Source organism: Pituophis catenifer, unplaced genomic scaffold (assembly GCF_029215685.1).
Source record: "Pituophis catenifer annectens isolate HBS135680 unplaced genomic scaffold, rPitCat1.0.hap2 SCAF_2, whole genome shotgun sequence".
Classification (NCBI taxonomy): domain Eukaryota; kingdom Metazoa; phylum Chordata; class Lepidosauria; order Squamata; family Colubridae; genus Pituophis; species Pituophis catenifer.
The window spans coordinates 48640397-48660756 of NW_027256882.1; the positions used below are offsets into that span (position 1 = coordinate 48640397).

At 38.7% G+C, this 20360-nt stretch overlaps 1 protein-coding gene across 2 annotated transcripts in view; it reads left to right on the top strand.

The window, feature by feature from the left end:
• Window positions 1-20360, top strand: part of PTPRG (protein tyrosine phosphatase receptor type G) — a 759142-nt gene that overhangs the window by 180133 nt on the left and 558649 nt on the right. For both annotated transcript variants that reach the window (XM_070936839.1, XM_070936840.1), the window contains exon 2: window positions 8779-8883. In XM_070936839.1, the coding sequence (XP_070792940.1) occupies window positions 8779-8883 (105 nt within the window). The remainder of the gene's footprint in view (window positions 1-8778; window positions 8884-20360) is intronic.

Here is a 20360-nt window from a genome sequence, read left to right on the forward strand (position 1 = left end):
TTTGTACCCCTTTTAATATTTCCCCCACAAATAATTGTGAAAAATTAAATGTTTGAATGACTGTACTTAAAGTAAAGGGTTTCAATAGATTAAAAAATTGAGATAAGTGAAGATAAGGAGGCAAGGGCGGATGGTAATACTGATTATATATTCTATAAAAAAAATAGATAAAAGGAGGAAAATAGAATATTGGCAGAAACTGGAGTATATATAGTAAATATGGAGAAAATAAGCTGTATGAATTTTGACTCGGTCAATATTCTGTTCAGAAATTATGTATTTTATGTTTGGGTGTCTGAAAAAAAATAAAAAATTGTTTTTAAAAAATAATATTCTCGCCACATGTTGCACCTTACTAGAAACAGCGCAGGTGTTCATTGAAGATTCCACCCTGTATTACTCTTCTTTTTTGTTTGTTTCTTTATCAGATGAACACCTTATGTGTTACAAGTGCTTTCAGCTTCTTGCCCATTACAAAGTTAGATTTATCATCATTTCGGGAACCTACCACGAGATGACTGAAAGTTGGACATTTTCAGAGATGCATCAGATGTTTAATTGCATAAATAAGATGCTGACTTAAGCAAGTGCTCAATTTTACACCACTATAGTAAAGGATTCATAAAGGCCTGGATTTGCATAATTTAATTTTCTGCACAGAAGATACTTGAAATCAATAGCATGATTCATAGCCATATCATAGAAGAGCCACGCTGCCATTCTTGGAATTCAGATTCCAAGTACAAAAGATTTTACAATTGATTAAATTTTGAGTGCTGACGGAGTGTTTTCTCCTCAGAATCTATAAACTCTTTAAATCTGTTCTCTTTACCCTTGTAGCTTTGGAAAGTCCAGCAGAGATATGGAACTAAGAAATTAACACTTTTCTTTTTACAGAGAAATTGTACCAGTGTTAGATACCATGTTGAACCTTTAGTTATTGCTTTAGATTTAAATTTTTCTCTTCTAGCCTAAATTTTAAGTGGATGGGGCAGGGAAGAAGTATAGACTTCTATAGATTGATGTGAGATGAAGTCCCTCAGGCACAATACTTGGCAGTTTTCGGAATTCTTCTGACCCCAATTATACAGGTAGTCCTCAACGTACGACCACAATTGAGCCCCAGATTTTTGTTGCTAAGCAAGATAGTTGTTAAGTGAGTTTTGCCCCATTTTACAACCTTTCTTGCCATGTTTGTTAAGTGAATCACTGCAGTTAATCAGTTAGCGACACGACTGTTAAGTGAATCTGGCTTCCCCATTGAGTTTGCTTGTCAGAAGGTCACAAAAGGTGATCACATGCACCTGGGACATTGCAACTGTCATAAATAGGAGTCAGTTTCCAAGCCTCTGAATTTTGATCATATGACCACAGGGATGATGCAATGGTCGTAAGTGTGAAAAATGGTCATAAGTCACTTTTTTCAGTGCTGTTGTAACTTTGGCCACTAAATGAACTCTTGTAAGTTGAGGTCTATCTGTAGTGCCATTGAATCTGGGATCTTCTTGATCTAAACAGTTTGATAGTAGATAATTCTGCAGTTTAGCTAGGATTTCCTCAGTCTGAGGAGCAGACTAGAATGAGGAACCTGACACAGAAGTAGCTTTCCTCAACCAGATTTTTTTTTTTAAAGAAACGGTGATTGACAATCTCCATCATTCACCACGTGGAAAAAAATACATGAAAGTAATTGTTCAACATATCTGTCAGATTGGCAAAGGCTGTGTTATAGGACTGTTATGACATTTATGTCTGTATTTATACTGAGCTGATAATTACAATGGAAGACCTCCTCTAGCTTTGCATAGAAGTGCACCAGAGAGTAAATGTCTAATCTTTCTATTCTGGTAGGATGTATCTCTTGGCCAAATCTCTGCTTTTCAGATTCCTGGTGCCTTACATTGGTCTCTTTGTGCGCATGCCACAAAGCCGAGGTACATGAGCCGAGGTGGCGCAGTGGTTAGAGTGCAGTACTGCAGCTACTTCAGCTGACTGCTAGTTCAGCAGATCAGCAGATCAAATCTCATCGGCTCAAGATTGACTCAGCTTTCCATCCTTCCGAGGTGGATAAAATGAGGACCCAGATTGTTGGGGGCAATATGCTATTTAGTATACTGTCTTTGGTGTAAGCCGTCCAGAGACCTCGGAGAGTGGGCGGCATAGAAATATGAATAATAAAATAAATAATAATAAATGCCTCTCACACTGACCACACGAGAACTTCCAACTCTCCCTCGGGAGCTAATAAATGAATTTCAAGGATGGAATTTAAATGTAATCCAGCAGGACTTGTGTTTGTGCTCTCTGTTTCCAATGAAATGAACAGGGTTGACCATATTGACACAAATATTTCCATATAGGTAGTCCTCACTTAATGACCACAATTGAGCTCAGAATTTTGCGGTTGTTGAATGATACCAAAATACGAGAATATTTGTAGCTCAGGGTTGACATGAGGGGTCCTCGGTGCTCTCTGAGCTTGCTTGTTTTCTTGCAGATATTTCATTACCCAAACTAGGTAACGCCTGGCTCAGTGGCTAAGACACTGAGCTTGTCGATCAGAAAGGTTGGCAGTTCGGTGGTTCGAATCCCTAGTACAGGTCTCCTGCATGAACAGTGTTGTGGCCCGCCAGTGGCCTGCGCGGATTGTGGCTGATCCCGACGAGGAGGATGGTGTGGTGTCGCGCCAGCAGCCTGTGCAGCCAGCGCTCGAGTCGGACAGCGAGGAGGCTGAAGAGATTGTGGTGCCAGAGGCAGAGACTCAGCCAGGGCCTTCAGAACCTCCAGAGGCTCCTTCAAGTGAAGAGAATGAAGTGGAGGAGCCTCTCCTCAATGCTCGAGCACACAGGGCTGCCAAAAGGCAGAAGTGGCTACTCAGGAGGAGGTCTCCTCGAGAGTAAGGTTTGGGGTTAAGTGGCCACTCCCTTAGCCTATTTAAGTTCACACAGAGATAGCAAACGTTGCTGGAAACAACATTTGGTCCTACGCAGAGCATTTTGAGAGTGAGTTTTTTGTTACAACTTGGTTTCTGGGCTGATTGCCAACCCTTGTCGGACTTTGTTTAATCTCTGTAATTCATAGCAGGCTGATAAGGACATTTGTGGTTAAAGCTGCATTTTGAAAGGGGTCTATTTGTATTAAACGGAGTTTTTGGAGCTGTGTGTGTGTGCTACACTTCTTGGGACTCGTAGCTGGGGCAGAACAAGCAGGGGGTTGGACTAGATGACCTCCAAGGTCCCTTCCAACTCTGTTACTGTTTCGCCATCAGGGTTACCGGTAGTCTGGTTTGGGTAATTAAATGCCTGCAAGAAAACACCCAAGCTCAGAGAGCACCAAGGGACCCCTCATTGTTAAGTGGGTTACCACATGGCCTGTCTTAGTTTCATAACTGTTTTGACAACAGTCATAAAGCACGTTGCCACAGTCATGAAGCGAATCATGTGGTTGTTAAAGCGAGTCACAGTCATGTGACCACAGGACACTGCTACTGGTCATAAAGGCGAGCCAGTTGCCAAACATCTGAAATGCAATCCCGTGGTCGTGGGGAAGCAGTCATAACTTTGAAGTTAGGTCGTAAATAACTTTTGGGGGATCCGTTGTAACTTTGAATAGTAGTTGAGAGATCAGTTGTTAAGCAAGGACTACCTGCAGAGTTTCTACCAGAGAACTGTTGTTAAGATATCAGTAATTTTTTTTCTGGTGTTCTCTGTATACTACTGAAAAGGAATTTTGTTTGGCTTTACAGGGTAGGTATGCTTTGAATCAGTTTATTTGAAGTCAATAGATCTTCTACACGGCCCAGCTATATGTTTCTGGTTTTCTGGATTTATCTATTCCATTTCAGTATGCATTTCTTATAGCAACCCACATGAAGAAAATAGTTTAATTAGTGCGACTGGCTATAAAAGACAATTCATTGAGGAACTGTCTCTTCTCTGTAATTAAAGATAATCCTTTAAATATCTATCTTCAGCTTGTTGCTTTTCTCTTTAGTATTGGGTAGGAATTGATTTAAACTTACTGTAATGAACTCGGTTTTTTTTCCCACAGATACATTTTAACAGTATAATACCAGGGTTATTTTCATCAATAAGCCACATTAGGTGGTTGACACTTAACGCATCATAGAAATACATCACAGAAATCATAGATAATATCCCCAGATAAGCATAGTCTGCTATTGCTTATATCTTTTACACAGCTATAAATTATTTTTAAAAGTTCTTGTCTACTTCCAAATGATCCACCACCTTATTATGTCTCAAGATAGAGAAAGTAATTTTTCTCTCTCTCTAGGATATAGGTTGCATAAAAAATTGATGGACCCCCAAGATGGTTGGCATCTATATGTCTTTCTGAAGATCTCTTATTATCTGTAACAATACCTTTCTTGTCCCAAAGGACAAGAGTCCTGAGTCTTCGGAGAGGGGCTGCGTACAAATTGAATTAATAAATAAGTAAATAATAAATAAGGTGCTTTTTCAAGAGGCAACTGGACTTTCTGGTTTTTCTTGGAAGACGTTTCACTTCTCATCCAAGAAGCTTCTTCAGAGCTTCTTGGATGAGAAGCGAAACGTCTTCCAAGAAAAACCAGAAAATCCAGTTGCCTCTTGAAAAAGCACCTTTGGGACAACTATGGCCTGGATGACTGAGAATTTCCATAGATATTTAGCTATGCAATACCTTTCTTGGCTATTCTGTTATGGTAGGAACTCCAATTCTAGACCTGCTCCTATACAACCTTTTGGAAAGTTTTGTCACTCAATTTGTTTACACTCAAAGGTCCCATTTAACAGATTGAGCTTCTGATTGCTTTTGTGTCAGTCATGCTCAGGCTAGCACATTTATTCGTTTTTCATTGTAAAAACCCATTCAGCTTTTGTATGCATTTAATGTAGGCAGTGTGTCAAGCTTCCCATTTGGCAGAGCTGTAAATCACAACTCTCCAAACACTTAACTCCTTATTTGCAAATTAGCTTACTTGACAGAAGCTCCTGGACATCACTTAAGTCACCTCCAAAAATGGATGACTACAATGTATTCTACATGGGGTTATCCTTGAACAGCATCTTAGAGCTGCAACTGGTCCAGGGTGGGCGGTGATGGGTTCACCTTGGTATGGCCACATTACAGCTTTGTTTTGTGAGCTGTGCTGACTTCCAAGTGTGATTTAAGGTGCCTGTTGACACCCGTTGGGTAGTAATGAGTTACTTGTAGGGTAGCTTCTCTTCAATTGTTTTAGTCCATCCCATAAGTTCAAATGAAAGGCTATGGGTCCTGTGGATAAAAGATTATTACCAGATAGGTCCCAGGTAGGCTGTTCTTTTTGTTTGCAGTAGGAAACTCCGGAACACCTTGTCCCTGCCAGCTTTTCAGAAAACCTTAAAGGCTTGGTTGTGTTCCTTGGTGTGGGGGTGAAATTGCTTTGAGGTTTTGAGATAGCATGATTTTTATTGTTGCTCTGGGTATTGCCTACAGCGGACACTTAGATGTATCTGCCATGGATTTGGGACTAAACATGTTGTTGTTTACTTTATTACTTTAATGTGTTTTTAGACACCCAGAGGTGCTGTAGGAGATGAGGGGGAGGAATCATACAAAAAGGGAAGGAAGGAAGGAAGGAAGGAAGGAAGGAAGGAAGGAAGGAAGGAAGGAAGGGCCTCTTTATTGCAGACACAATTGAAAACATAAATGTACAAATTTATCTCTTGCTTTACCATTGCCTTTAGACTTTCGCTGACTTGATGGTTCTTGCTAACTTGGAAGTCACTGGTTTCTGCTTCACCAGTTTCATTCCTTGCACCATCTCTTTCCCTGCTTCCTTCTTTTTCTCCCCTTCTGATTCTCCCCTTCCCTCCTTTTAATAAGGTGCGGTTGCAGGATATTCTCTGCCCCCTTCCCATTTTTTTCCCCATTGTCTGGAAATGGAGAAATATCCACCTTTTCAATTTTCTTTATCCTTCCCTTTTGCCAACATGAAACAGCAAGAACGGGAGGAATTTAGGTTTCTTCTCTTCATTTATTAGGAACTTCTCTCATTCTGGAACTCTCACTCCTACCTTTGGGTAGGAAACTTGTCTTGAACAAAGTTTCTCTGCCCTTGTTCTCTTCAAACAAGTGTCCCTTTCTGCCAGAATGTGAATTCCTGGCAGGAACTGAACGTTGATTGATCAGTTTGTAGATGGAAGTCAAAGGAGATGTAGCCCGTGAAATTGTTTGCCAAGAATCAACACTATCTCAGTAGCTCTTCTAATGAAGCCACTATTGCTACATGACCCTCCTCTACTGATAAGCTAACATGCATTCTAACTCAGATTCTTCCATCCCCACCTTAGATTGGGGGCGAATGGCTCACAAGTGTGCAAGGGGTTTTCCAAGACCAAGAGGGGAACGTAGAAAATGATTTTTAAAAGATAGCTGGAAACTGTGGATCCATAGGCCACAGGGCTGATTTGTACAATTATGAGAATTGTCCAGTGCTCTTGAAATCTCTTATCTGCCTAGATAGAAATGCATAAGGGAGTAATCTGAAGAAGGACGGATATGATATACAATAGTAAACTGGGGTTCTTTCCGGAGCCGAAGGCCAATAGAGTGCTTCTAGTAGGAGGCTGTGGTGTTGATATAAAAGGCAAAGTTGAGCCGTAATTAGGCCACTGGGATAGCAGAGGGTCAATAGGTATTTGGAAGCAGAGATGTGTGGTAGTAAAATGTATCCTGAGACAAAGGCACCTGAGTGGAAGCATGACTTGAGTTAATATAAACAAACCTAGTCATAGCTAAAAAAAAAAAAACCAGGCCAGTTCTCATGATGATAATTTACATAGCAACAAAGGGTACTTATTTATTTATTTATTTATTTACTTACTTACTTATTATATAACCAACTTGTTAACCCTCCATCTCCTTCATAAAGGGGCTCTGGGTGGTATACATTTTAATCAGTATAATAGAGCATCTAAGGTGGCATTGCTCCATCTGACATTTTCTTTCTTTTAAGAATCTTCTTTCCAGGCAGTGGTATCTTGCTTTTTTTTTTTTTTTTTTTTGGTCAGATCTTACAAGGTGCAGCCACTTTCTCCCTTCTGCATTATTTTGAATTCTTTGACGATCAGATGAATCTTCTTGTTGCCCTTTTCAGGCAGAAGCCCTTTCTGGAGACAAAAGATTATTAAGAACTGTATAAATTAGGTTCTTAGAGCACAGGTGCACAAGAAGTAATAAGGACTGTTTTGTGCTGACCACAGGAAGCAAAAGAGGAAACAAAAGAAAACCAGTAGTATTCTTATTAAGAGAACACTGTATACCAACGGAAGCTTTACAAAATAATGAGCAAACTTTGGAGTTTCCAAACCATGTGTGTGTGTATTTGTGTGAGAGGGAGGGAGGGAGGGAAGGAGGGAGAAAGAGGGAGGGAGGGAGGGAGGGAGAGAGAGAGAGAGAGAGAGAGTGAGTTTCATGTTCAAACTACATGGGCAGGAGGTAACATGTCTGTGAAAGTAATCTTGAGATGATACCATAGTTCATTATTCCAGTTTCTGGAAATATGATATATTCTATGGTGGGCTGCTGATTTGCTTCCAGGTCCAATTCAAGGTGTTGTTTGTCACATTTAAAACTCTACATGGCCTGGGACTAGGTCATTTGAAGGACCTTTGATCCTTCAAACGTCTTTTCCAATCATACTGTATCTACTCGACAGGGAATGTTATGAGTCCCCTCTCTTAAATAAGTCCATCTAGTCTAGTGAGACCAAGAAGGAGGACCTTGTCCATGGTGGCTCCCTTCCTGTTGTAACATCATTCTTCCAGATATAAGATTGACCCCAATTTTGACACTCTCTCGAAGGGCCCTGACATTCTTCCAACAGGCTTGGAGACCTAGGAATGATATGAAGCCCATAAAATGGTTGGCCTGATTGTTGTTGCCAAGGGTGTGGTGGAGGTTTATTGGCTTCTGTATTGAGGTTTTATTTTTGTAAGCTGCAGGGAGTTACTGTAAATTAGTTGGGCAGGCATATAAATATTCTCATAAATAACCAAAATACCCATGTTGGAAACACATAGCATCTCTCTTCTGATTTCTAAGGCCACTGCCCATAACATCTTGAAAATTTGTGGCTTAGAAAACAATTTGATTCAATAGGCTGAGCAGAACTGATGGCTTTGCTCCATGTTACCCTGCAACCCCTTTGATTGAATGTTGGTTCTTCTGTTCAGGTGGCAATGGCCAGGTGAATTCTCCTTACCTTTATTGGTGCAATAGTTGCTGATTTATTTACCTGCATCAGACTAATTTGGGGAAGGTATGATCTTACCAGTAAACAAGGAAGCAGAGGACAAAGGTTGGGGGAAGCAGTTCTATCATACAGATGATGAATTCCTCAGTATAAAATTATAGTGTCTTAACCTGTGTATTTTTCAGTGGCACAGAGGTTGCTGATCAAATCATTTTTAATAATATGTCTATGGAGAAGATGTTTCGCTTCTCATTCAAGAACAGGGGTGTCAAACTCGAGTTGTCATGACATCGTCACGTGACATATTGGGACTTTTTTCTCCTTCACTAAACCGGGGTTTGGGCGTGGCCAGCGTGTGACGCATCTGGCCCATGGGCCGGGAGTTTGACAGCCCTGTTCAAGAAGCTTCTTCAGCTCTGACTGGATGGTGAGGAATAGAAACATGGCATACCATATTTAATAATAGCTATGCAATTTAATTTTCTATATGGGATTGGCTAATTGCCTCTGCTTTTCCCTCTTCTTCTTCTCCTCCCTAGCTTTGACTGAAGGTTATGATGGCCCCCTGCATGAAAGTCGACACGGCAATTTGGTGCAGATCCGGAGGCGGAAGGCATCTGGGGATCTTTACTGGGCATATTCAGGTGAGTTGGGCTGGACAAGAAAATACCTCAGGTGAAAAACACTGGGGCAGCTTTGCAGGTAGCTCATTAACTGTGAAATGTTTGCTTGATGGAAAATAACACTTGCCATCTTGAGGACCAATGTTGCTATTAGTTAGTGTGAAACATCACCTTAGGCAGCTGGTTTTGAATATCCTGAAAGGGCAGCCAGTGATTAACTTAGTCTATTGTTGTTGTTGTTGTTGTTGTTACATTGGTGCTGTTTGGGAAACAAAGACTTGTGAAATTCTCGGTCTCAGGCACAAACATAACTTGGTTAGCCTTAGATACCATGGACCTTGACTGGGGGAATGTGCACACAGATAACATTTGGTGTTACTTCTCAGGCACAGGGGTGCCAGAGGGGGGCACAGAGACAAGATGACGGGCACAACTGCACGGTCAGAGTTCTCTCCCCTTTATTATATGTGATGCATATGCAGCACACGTATGAAGGGAGCGGGGCTTCGATCCTGCAATCCACAGTCACCATCTGTGGATGCCCGTACTGAAGCAACAAAATGTCCTGGAGATGTTGATTTGGTGGCTGCCATTTCTGGGGTCACAGAGAAAAGTGTCACTTGCCTTGGAATTTGAACAAATGAAATTCAGCTGCCTAGAACATTGTATTTCAGTTCAACAGTATTGCTGAAAGTCTTTCTGGGAACGGCTCATTTTTGGTATTGCTTCTCAGATTATTTTTCCACTTCTGCTGATTTATATAATAGTTTGAAAATGTGAGTAAAGTATTTTGACATTTGCTGTTCTTTTTCTTTTTTCTTTTTGTCAGCGTAGCGTATCTTGATTGTGCTTTTGAAGGTCCTTGCCCTTTACTCTCCATGGTTTATACTTAAGACGATTATTACTCTGTGAAAAGAGAATATTCTTTGTCTCTAATGGATTTCAAGTTCAGAGTGCCTTAGCCTGAGTTTTATGATCAGTCAGTCTCTTTTTTCCCCATCATGCTTATTATATTGCTGTCATTGTTATCCCCAACTATGGCCCTTTCAGACCCTTATCCTTACAATGGGCTTGTGGTTGCGATTATTTGTAATGAAAAACAGGTTGAAAGATTTAGAAACAAATGAATGAAACCAATAGGCCTTTGCTTTCATTTTTTTTTTTTTAGTCCTATGTAACTTCTGTGTTCTTTATCCTTCCAGGTTCCAGGCATTAAATGTATCATTATTTGTTAACTATGTTGTTTTGGTACTGCCAGAAATTGTATCAGGAATAAATGTCTAGGGAGATTCTCACTCCTCCAGGTCATAGTTGTTTCCAAAGTGCTTTATTTATTTTTTTAAAGGCAACTAACTGGACTGTTTGTGGAGAAAGAAGATGTCTCACTTCTGATCTAAGAAACTTCATCAGTTGTGATCTATCCCCCCACCATATAGTCACAACTGATGAAGCTTCTTAGATGAGAAGCAAAACTTCTTCCTCAAAAACCAGTCCAGCTGCCTTTTTAAATAAAGCAGTTTTGAAATATATTGGAGTAAGCAGTCTGAGGCCATCCACATATTTGGGGCAATCCCTCCTAGCAGTTGTACTTATCATGGAGGCTAACAAGAACTATAGACCAGCACATTAGTAGTTCTGATTCATGTGGCACTATTTTTTTTAAAAAAACGACATAGAATTTCTGTAGTTGCTGCTATGCAAAATTAAAAATTGACATTGGGCAGACAAGGGGTGTGTGGTGAGATTATCAGAGGTTGCAAAGATTTGTGGAGGAATTACATCCTTCTTCTCAGGTCCTATTAAATTGCATTGTTTGCTGTAATTTGCTTTTTTGGTCAGGGTTATGATTAGCGGAGGAATATTCTGCTGTGTAGCAGGTGGCAGTCTTTTTTCTTTTTCTTTTAATTTGAATGTAGAGTTTGGAAGCAATGCAAGACTAGACATGGCTGCTACTTAGATGAGAGGTTACCAAGACAGCCTAAAAGTTAAAAGTTGAAACAACTTTTCCCAGGAGAAAATACTAGCAAGACAACTACATAGCCAAGATTCTTATACAGTACTCGTATAGTGACTGCAATTGGTTCCTACAAAATGGTCACCAAATAACATGGTCAGTAAACCAACCATTGGAGGGATGCAGTGGCTCAGTGGCTAAGACACTGAGCTTGTCGATCAGAAGGTTGCTAGTTTAGCGGTTCAAATCCCTAGCGCCGTGTAACAGAGTGAGCTCCCGTTACTTGTCCCAGCTTCTGCCAATCTAACAGTTTGAAAGCATGTAAAAAATGCAAGTAGGAAAAATAGGGACCACTTTGGTGGGAAGGTAACAGTGCTCCGTGCACTTTCTGCATTTAGTCATGCCGGATACATGACCACGGAAACGTCTTTGGACAGCGCTGGCTCTTCAGCTTAGAAACGGAGATGAGCACCACCTCCTAGAGCCGGAAACGACTAGCACGCATGTGGGGGGGAACCTTTACTTTTAAACCAACCATGTGACGGTTTGCAGCCATCTCATTCAGATAAGAATTTTATTCTTGCTGCAGTTGTCTTGTGCCTGACCCATATTTCATCTTTTTGTGCTCCATCACAGGATGAAGAGATTGTCCAAACTATTTCTTCCTGTGCTACTTTCTTTGGAGCACTTCTCTACAAAGTGCTTACCACAAATTAACAAGCTCAGCTCTGTAATCTTAATTAGTTAACTAGAAACTTCCTGCCGTAGAGACTAACCAGACATTAAGCAGTTTCATATGGAAGGCTTTTATAGTCAAAATGCCATATTGTTCCAAAAATAAATTTTTTAGTTACCATTTGTTGATCATTGTAGAAACATAGATAATTGATGGCAGAAATGGCCTCGTGATCCATCGAGTTTGTTCTTTGAACTTATTTGCTTTTTTGTTTTCTTTTGTTTCTTTACTTATTATGAATACTTATTATTTTTATATTTTATTAATTTTTTTATGTTTAATTTTTGTCAGATGATGGACATATGTTTATTCCAAGCAAGTTTAAACTCATTTATTATATTGGAGAAGAGTCCTCCATTCCTCTACCCACAATAAAATACCTTATGCCACCAGACTCCAAATTTTGGGCTTAGACAACTTAGAACTATGCCAACTTCAGTCTGACCTAAGCATAGTACATAAAATTATCTGTCCTACCTGTCAATGACTACTTCAGCTTCAACCACAACAATACATGAACAAATAATAGATACAAACTCAAGGTAAACCACTCCAAACTCGATTGCAGAAAATATGACTTCAGTAACAGAGTGGTCAATGCCTGGAATGCACTACCTGACTCTGTAGTTTCTTCCCCAAACCCCCAAAACTTTAACCTTAAACTGTCTACTGTTGACCTCACCCCATTCCTAAGAAGTCTGTAAGGGGCATGCATAAGTACATCAGCGTGCTTACCATCCCTGTCCTAATATTCCTTTTTACTTTCATGTATTCAGATTATGTTTATACTTTTACCTGTTATCTTATATATGCTTGACAAAATAAATAAATAAATAAAGTTGCTGAACAAGCGCCACCTAGTTACCAGGAGTGGAATTTCAGTCAAAGCATCTTTGCCTTTCAGTTTAGGGATGAGATCATTAAAAACCTTCCTCCAGACTTAGTCCTCTCTTTCAATGGGCTAATTTTGAAAGCTTCTTGAGTTAATTAATAACTCCCCAATAAATCCAAAATAAATCCAAAGAGTAGTTATTGGGTTTAGTTTAATGTTTATTGCTTTGGATGTAAGGGAAAATTGTTACGAATTTACTGAAGAATCTTTGATTTTGACATGTTAAGGAAGGAAGTGGTGGGGACGGGACACATATTCGTGCTCATCTTATTAACCAAAAAGAGATTACATCTGAACTGAGTGGGTGCATAATTAAGCAGAAACTGTACATCTTTTATTCATTTGTGAGACTGTTATTGTACACTTGGCAAAGTTGAATGTTTGTCCTTAATAAATCAGTAAGGTATATTTGTCACCTCGTGGTGAGTTTTTTTTTTTTAAAAAAATTCATTCCACCCTCAATAAAGAAAATGGATTAAATAGGACAGTATTTTATATTCTTATCTCTATGTTTCAAGTAGAGCAGCTATTTAAAAATAAAATAGCTCTTCGCTAATTATAGTTTGTTTAATCTTATATTAACGTATTTGAAAATTATGTCTGACTTTTGATCTATACCAGCCTTAAATATAGCGTAAAGTTGATCCACCCTATAAAGCAAGAGAATCAAGCTGCCTGAGACATTTCAAAATAAAAAATTTCAGCCCCCTAAAAAAAGGAGAGTTATTAGGTATTCCAAGAAGGGCTTGCAGTAGTATGGTTTTGCTTCACCAAAATATCTTGCACTTGGTTTACGTCAATCAAATTCTGTATCCACTCATTATTCCTGTTATAATGTGTTCATATGAAAAATGCCTCTGCAAGAGCATGGACCTCAGCACTTTAAAGATTAATGCAAGCATAAACAATTGAGCATGGAAACAAATTGCTAACTAATGTAAGTTGATTCAGGACTGATGTTGCTTTATTCTTACAAGCATTCTGGCAGGGAGTTTCTAATTGTCGGTTTCTAATTGCCAATGGTGACAGTTGTACAGAGAATCCTCATTTAGTGACTTCCTCATACACCAGCCCTTCACAGACACCATGGTGATGGAAAAATAACTTTTTTTTTAAATTTGATTTATATGCCGCCCTTCTCCGGAGACTCAGGGTGGCTTACAATGCGTTAAGCAATAGCCTTCATACTTTTGTATATTTATACAAAGCCAGCTTATTGCCCCCACAAACTGGGTCCTCAATTTACCTACCTTAGAAAGGATGGAAGGCTGAGTCAACCTTGAGCCTAGTGAGATTCGAATTTACAGTAATTGCAGACAGCTGGGGTTAATCACAATGCTATTAGTCTGCTGAGCCACCAGGCCCGTTCTTTGCAGCCAATCCTTGCATTTATGATCTTCCCAGGTCTGGGAAGCAAAGGAAAGCTGAAGTATGATTTAAGCATCTAGCTTTACAACCGAATTACCACTGTCCATTGCGGTCACTAAATGAGGACTACCTGTATGGATGTTCTCTAAGGTATTTCTAAAATGTTCTAAAGAATTCTTTATGTGGACAGTTAAAAGCTGGAAGGTTGCAATACCGAACCTTAATCTTCTCTACCCAGATCTTTACATATTGATTGCTGCTCATTTCATCCATATTAATGTGTTTTGTACGTTGTTTTATTCAATAGAACCCGACCATGTTAAGCGCCAAAAAGGTATTAAATTCTACGTAATTTCAAACACAGGCAAGCATTCAAATGTTCAAGCTTACAGGTGTAAGCTTGTAGGAGACATCATATTGTTGCATTTTGTTGTTTAGATCAGGGGGTGTCAAACTGATGGCCCGTGGGCCAGATGTGTCACATGCAGGCCACGCCCACCCCGGCTCCGCAAATAACATCGTGAAACATCACGCGACGGCAACGTGACGCGTCAAGTTTGACACCTGTGAGTTAGATGCATGCTTATATGAACAGAGAGACAATGCAAGAGCAGAATTTCGGATGATGGCAGAGTAGAAATAAGTCCAGAGGGAAGAGTTAAGAAGTTTTAGAAAGAAAGGTGAAAAATAGTTGTCCTAAACACCTTAGCCATATCTTCCCCGGGATGTAGACTGATGCAGATGATCTGTGAAAGTATGAAAGCTCATGGTACAAAATGACTCCCCATTATTTGTGTGAGATCAGTTTATGACAGATTTTCTAAGAGACATGAAGAAACAAGTCTAATATCTCTGTGACCTCTAGCAAACTTGGCTAATGTGAAGAAAGGTAAGCAGCATCAGATACGTCTGATTAACCCTGGTGGATCATCAGAAAATGCCAGGAGGGTAGGGTAGAGTGTATCTGGCCCTCAGTGTGGAAGGGATTGCCCCTCTCGAATTGGCCTTTTTAGTCACACTAGACGCTGTTTTAGGACCTCTTTCCAGAGCACGATACCATAGTCTTTTGAGACTAAAGGTTGCCAATGAGGCTAGAATGGGAAAATGAGGGGGGGAAATCCCTGTAGAAGGATACAGACAAACCACTTTTGTTTAATTGCTAAGAAAACAACTTGGATGTGAAATTGGTTTGGCTTGAGGGAATCTTCCCTTTTCTTTTTTAGAAATAAGGAATCACAATATATCCATAAGACATGGAAAGGAAGAGTAGAGAGAAAGAAAGGACCGCCCTTCTATTAAGTTCTAATTAAGAAATATTCATTATGTAAAACATTATCTAGAGAAGGTTACAGAACATTTTTACTGTAGAGACGGTACAGAAAATTCTCTACTTGTGTTCCCCTTAAACAATGCTATTTTGGAATACCATTTTGATTTTATGTTTTTCTTTACCTGAAGTTATAATTTTAGTTACTATTTTAATGCTGTGTCTTCTAAAAACAGCATTAAAAAAGAGAATATCATAGTTTAAGAGACATTGACGCTGTTGCTATTAAAGTTAAGACAACTTCCCATTGTCTAAGCAATATATGAACCTCTAGTTCTTCATTCCACTCATTTCTTAATATCTGCATATCAAACTGATTTATTCATAACAAATATCTGTAGAAACAAAGAGTAGATTTTTTTTTTTTTAGATTTAAAGGACAAGTACAGGTAGTCCTCAAATTACAACAGTTTGTTTAGTGGACGTTAAAAGTTACAACGGCACTGAAAAATGTGACATGGCCATTTTTCGTAGTTACAACCTTTCCAGCATCCCCATGATCCATGTGATCAACATTCAGATGGTTGGCAACTGGTTCATATTTATGACCGTTGCTGTATCCCAAGATCATCTGATCACCTTTTGTGACCTTCTGACAAGCAAAGTCAATGGGGAAGCCAGATTCACTTAACAACCGGGTTACTAACTTATCAATTGCAGTGATTCACTTAACAACTGAGGCAAGAAAGGTCGTAAAATGGGGTAAAATTTACTTAACAAATGTCTCACTTAACAACATAAATTTTGGGCTCAATTGTGGTCATAAGTCGAGGACTACCTGTTATTTCTGGTGTCTCAAAAGCTAAAAATGCTGCTGGCCTATCTTGCGCGATACGTACCACACTTTAGCATTAGCCGTATATTGAAAGCAAGCAGGGATCATCGTGACCATTGTTTAATTGTGCTAACCAAATGCTCTGGGATGAAACAGCAAGTGAGTTCAAGGGGTAATGAATCCATTTTCAATTATATTCTGTGTTTTCAATTATATTCTGTGTGATGTAGAACAAAATGAAGTATGGTGTAGGCAGTAGCTGGATTTTTCCTTCAGGGACCAAAATGTCTTCAGCAAACTATGCAAACAAGAAAGCAATAATCAAAATAGAATAAACATGATTCCATGGGTGGGAAAGGATAATGGTAGTTTTTGAGTTATGACTGTAATTTTTTTTTTTTTTAATTTGATTTATATGCCGCCCTTCTCCGGAGACTCAGGGCGGCTTACAATGTGCTCAGCAATAGCCTTCATACTTTTGTATATTTTATACAAAGTCAGCTTATTGCCCCCACAAACTGGGTCCTCATTTAACCTACCTTAGAAAGGATGGAAGGCTGAGTCAACCTTGAGCCTTGGAGAGATTCGAACCAGCAGTAAATTGCAGGCAGCTGTGTTAATAACAGGGTGCTTTAAACCACTGTAGTACCAAGGCTCTTGAGCATCTTGGTAGTCATAGACAGGCTCTTGAGCATCTTGGTAGTCATAGACAGTCATAAAGCTGTGACTGACTCAATTTTAGGACCTTTTTTGCAGGAGCCAATAAGTGAATGCCATTAAGTGAACCAATGGTTTGCTATGGGCCTGTTTTGCTTAAAACCAGAAGTAAATGACGCTGCAAATGTTCATAAATTTGGTCCGGTTGCCAAATGCCATCATATAATTGTTCAGAGGAGTGACTATCAGAACTTCAAACCCAGGTTATAAGTACCCCCCCATGTAAGTCTGTTGTAGCTTTGACCAATTGCTAAGGAACTGATTGTAAATCAAGGACTATCTGCACAAACTCAGTTCTTTTTTTCACGTGCTGCATTGCTCCATCTCATCTTCATTTTATTTTCAGTTCAGGTGTGCCACACCTCAGCTTTGCCCAGTGATGTATTGAGAAAAATATTCTTATAATTTTGATTGTTGGCTTTTGATTAAGGAACCTTTAGAGATGTAGTCAAGAGACACCCTACCTTTCAACCTTATGGGTTTTGTCTCACCAGCCATCCTATATCCTGCCATCATCCTGCTCATTTTATCTTCTTTATTTATTCATGCTAACTGAATTTATAACTGAAAGAGTTTATCTATGTGTTGTGAATCTGATTGTCTAAACAAATCTTGCTTTCATGCTGTATATTAAGTAACATATGGCAATTGAGAGTGTCTAGACATTGGGAAAAAAATTAAGAAAAATCTAGACTACAGGTGCTTAAATTCTGTAGAAACGAATAAGATGTACTTCACTCTTCCTTGGAACTGTGCCCATTGTCAACATAAATCTATATTACTCCTTAAATATGTCTTGCTTTACAAAAATTACACACCGAAGCAAAAGCCACAATTTAAGTAAATAAACAGTTGATTCATTATCAGAATGAACATAGAATCTTAAATAATGAATGTCATATTTATTTAGCTTTTATTACTGAAAAAGTGTCTGGAAGATTCATGTCAGCTTTTTTAAAGGAAAAAAATGGCTATACAAAGGATTTAATCATTCATTTCAAAATTGTTTTAAATGGTTTGCAATCCTGGATGTTTTATTGCTGTTTGGGGCTGTATATTATTAACTCTGTATTTGGGTAGGATTCTTCTGTTTCAGCATTTAAACTGTTTTGAATTTTACTTCATAACTGATTCCTCCTCCCACTTCAAACAGAAAAATATTCTCTATGCTACTTTTTTAGAAATCTGCAATTGAGCTGAATAGTTTTTCGTAGCTGTGCTATTCTTTTGTCTGTTGACTAGTCCAGGTTTTATAGAGCCTGGGGAAAAACTGTTTTCTTTGTTTCACAAAGCATTGATAGAAAACTCTGTTGTTTATTTAATCAAATATGCTTCCACTTGCCTACTGTTGCCTAATTGGAACCATATTCATTACTTACTATTTTTTGATCCTTTAAAAACAGCAATAATATTCGAAGCATGAGAGAGATGTTTATCAATTCTTGCCAAGGAAACAAGACGCAATTTATTTTATCTAGGTGTCGGGAAAGAGCAGCAACTTGAAATGGCCTTTATAAAAATAATGGTGTTCGTTTTGTAATAATAATAGCATTCAAACAGCATAATAATCGTTCTAATGGAAACATTTTAACAGTTGTCAGTACAGTTGCATATAGTTCATATGTCGCTCTACAGAACTGTCCATGGGAGATGTGAATGAGGTAAATAAATCACAGGCAATGTTTTAGTTCAAACATTGGGTATCCATTAGCCATTCTTAGAAAAAAAAATTAAAACATGTTTACAATTAAATTACGCAGATACTTTTAAAAGGACGCTATCAATAATAATTTCTATTTTGAATAGAAAGTCCGTTATTCTAGCAGCGTTGGTAACATATTCTCAACATTTCAACATAACCTGACATTGTTTTTTTTCTTTTTCTTGTCTATGGCTTTTAAATATTATATTTTTCTTGCCTATGGCTTTTAAATGTCATAGATATATTTATAATAATATAAATATAAATGTTATATTTATATTACTATAAATATTATTATATTTGAAAAGAGAAGGCTGAAGAATCCATCAAGCCAAGTTTGACTCCTCATGACTTCAGGAATATAATGATTGAAGATTTTTCTCAGCATAGAAGATATATGCTTGTTTGGAATGCTTTTTCATTTTGTGATCTAGCCTGCACCTTCCTGTGGTACAGGGACCATCCTGTCCAACTATTAACTGGCCTCAATAGATATTGAGCAGATCGTGTCAATCTGATAGTGCTAGCTTCTGTGATCTCAAAAAAGGTTGCGAAGAGTATGGTTGGAGGAAGCTATTTCCTTTCATTAGAGATGTGATGGGTACAGTGAAAAGCTAGACAATGTAAAGGTGGGAAAGCTGAAAGGTTGGAAGGATTTTCCGGTTATCATTATCTATACTAGTGACCAAGAAAGGAAATATTAACCAAATCAATGGGTTTTATTTGATGTATCCTTCAAAAAAAACATATGGAATAGACTTCAGAATGGAATATTCTCTGGAATGTTGCATTTAGAGTTCAAAAGCTCTCTTTGGGATGAGTTATGTCTGGTTTTATTCACTGACCCAGGAACCAAAGAGGTAACTCAAGAGAGTTGAGTGAAAACACAGTATATGTAGGAGAAGAAGAGACAGAATGGAAAGTGGAGTTAAATGTGTCATTGTTTTGGAATCAGTGCGTGTTACAAAAGACCTCAGTTGCTCGTGAATTCCTTTGACCCTTATCTAACATCAGTTTAGCTTTGACTCTTAGTTGACTAGATTATTGCTACTAGAGGTAGCAATAATAAACTCTTCTGTGCTTTAAAGTCAGCAAAATGCTCCTGGTTATTTGCACTTGAAGCTATAACATTTTGTGATTGGACAAACCTGGATGAAATGATACTATTTGATTGATTTAGAATACTGTTAACAATCACTCTGGTGTAATAAATTTGGCACCAATTTGCATGTACTTGTACGTATGAAGAAGTTATAAGGGCAACAAAGCTGATTAAAAATTGCAGTTAAAATTGTTAAGAGCAATATCTGTAATGGAATGCATGGGTGAAATTGAGGAAAGGGTAAGAAAGATACTGCTTGGGAAACAATCAGATAAGAGGGGCAGTAGCCCCCAGTTGCTTAATGGTCAGAGAAAGAAATGAAGGAAGGACCAGCTCTAATGGATCAAGCAGTTAAAAGTGGGGAAGGAAGTTTGTACTTTCAAGGCTTGCAAGATTCTGTTAATGGAGCTTTCCAATAAAGTTGATTTAGTGCCTCTATTCATGTTTCCTGTCTGGTCTTGCAAGTCTGGAAGTACAAAGTCCCCACCCTCCATTTTTCATTGCTTGTGGGTACTTTCTTAGTTTATTTCTCTTGCTGTTATGTGATTGTGGGCTCCTTCTCTTCTTGTTTGATTGTTTGCTATGCAGCATCTCTTCTTTCCTTAAGGTCACCTGTGCATTCCATTACAATATCTGTCAGGGTTCCAAGTAATAGATCCATTGCAAGCAAGAATTCTGAGTCAGGTAGATTCCTCAAAGAATAGCTTTATTGGAAATATCATATTAGCACATATCTGGTGAAAACCAACTCTGATTTAATTAAAAGTAAAAGTTTTTCCATCAAACCCAAACAATCAGTCATATGGCCCAATCATGGCAGCGTCCGCAGGTCTGGTGATATCACTCCCCCTTCCTCCGGCCAGGTATCAGAACATCCTTGGTTCCCAGGGGAAAGTATTTTATTTTGACTACACAGTCCCAGCTA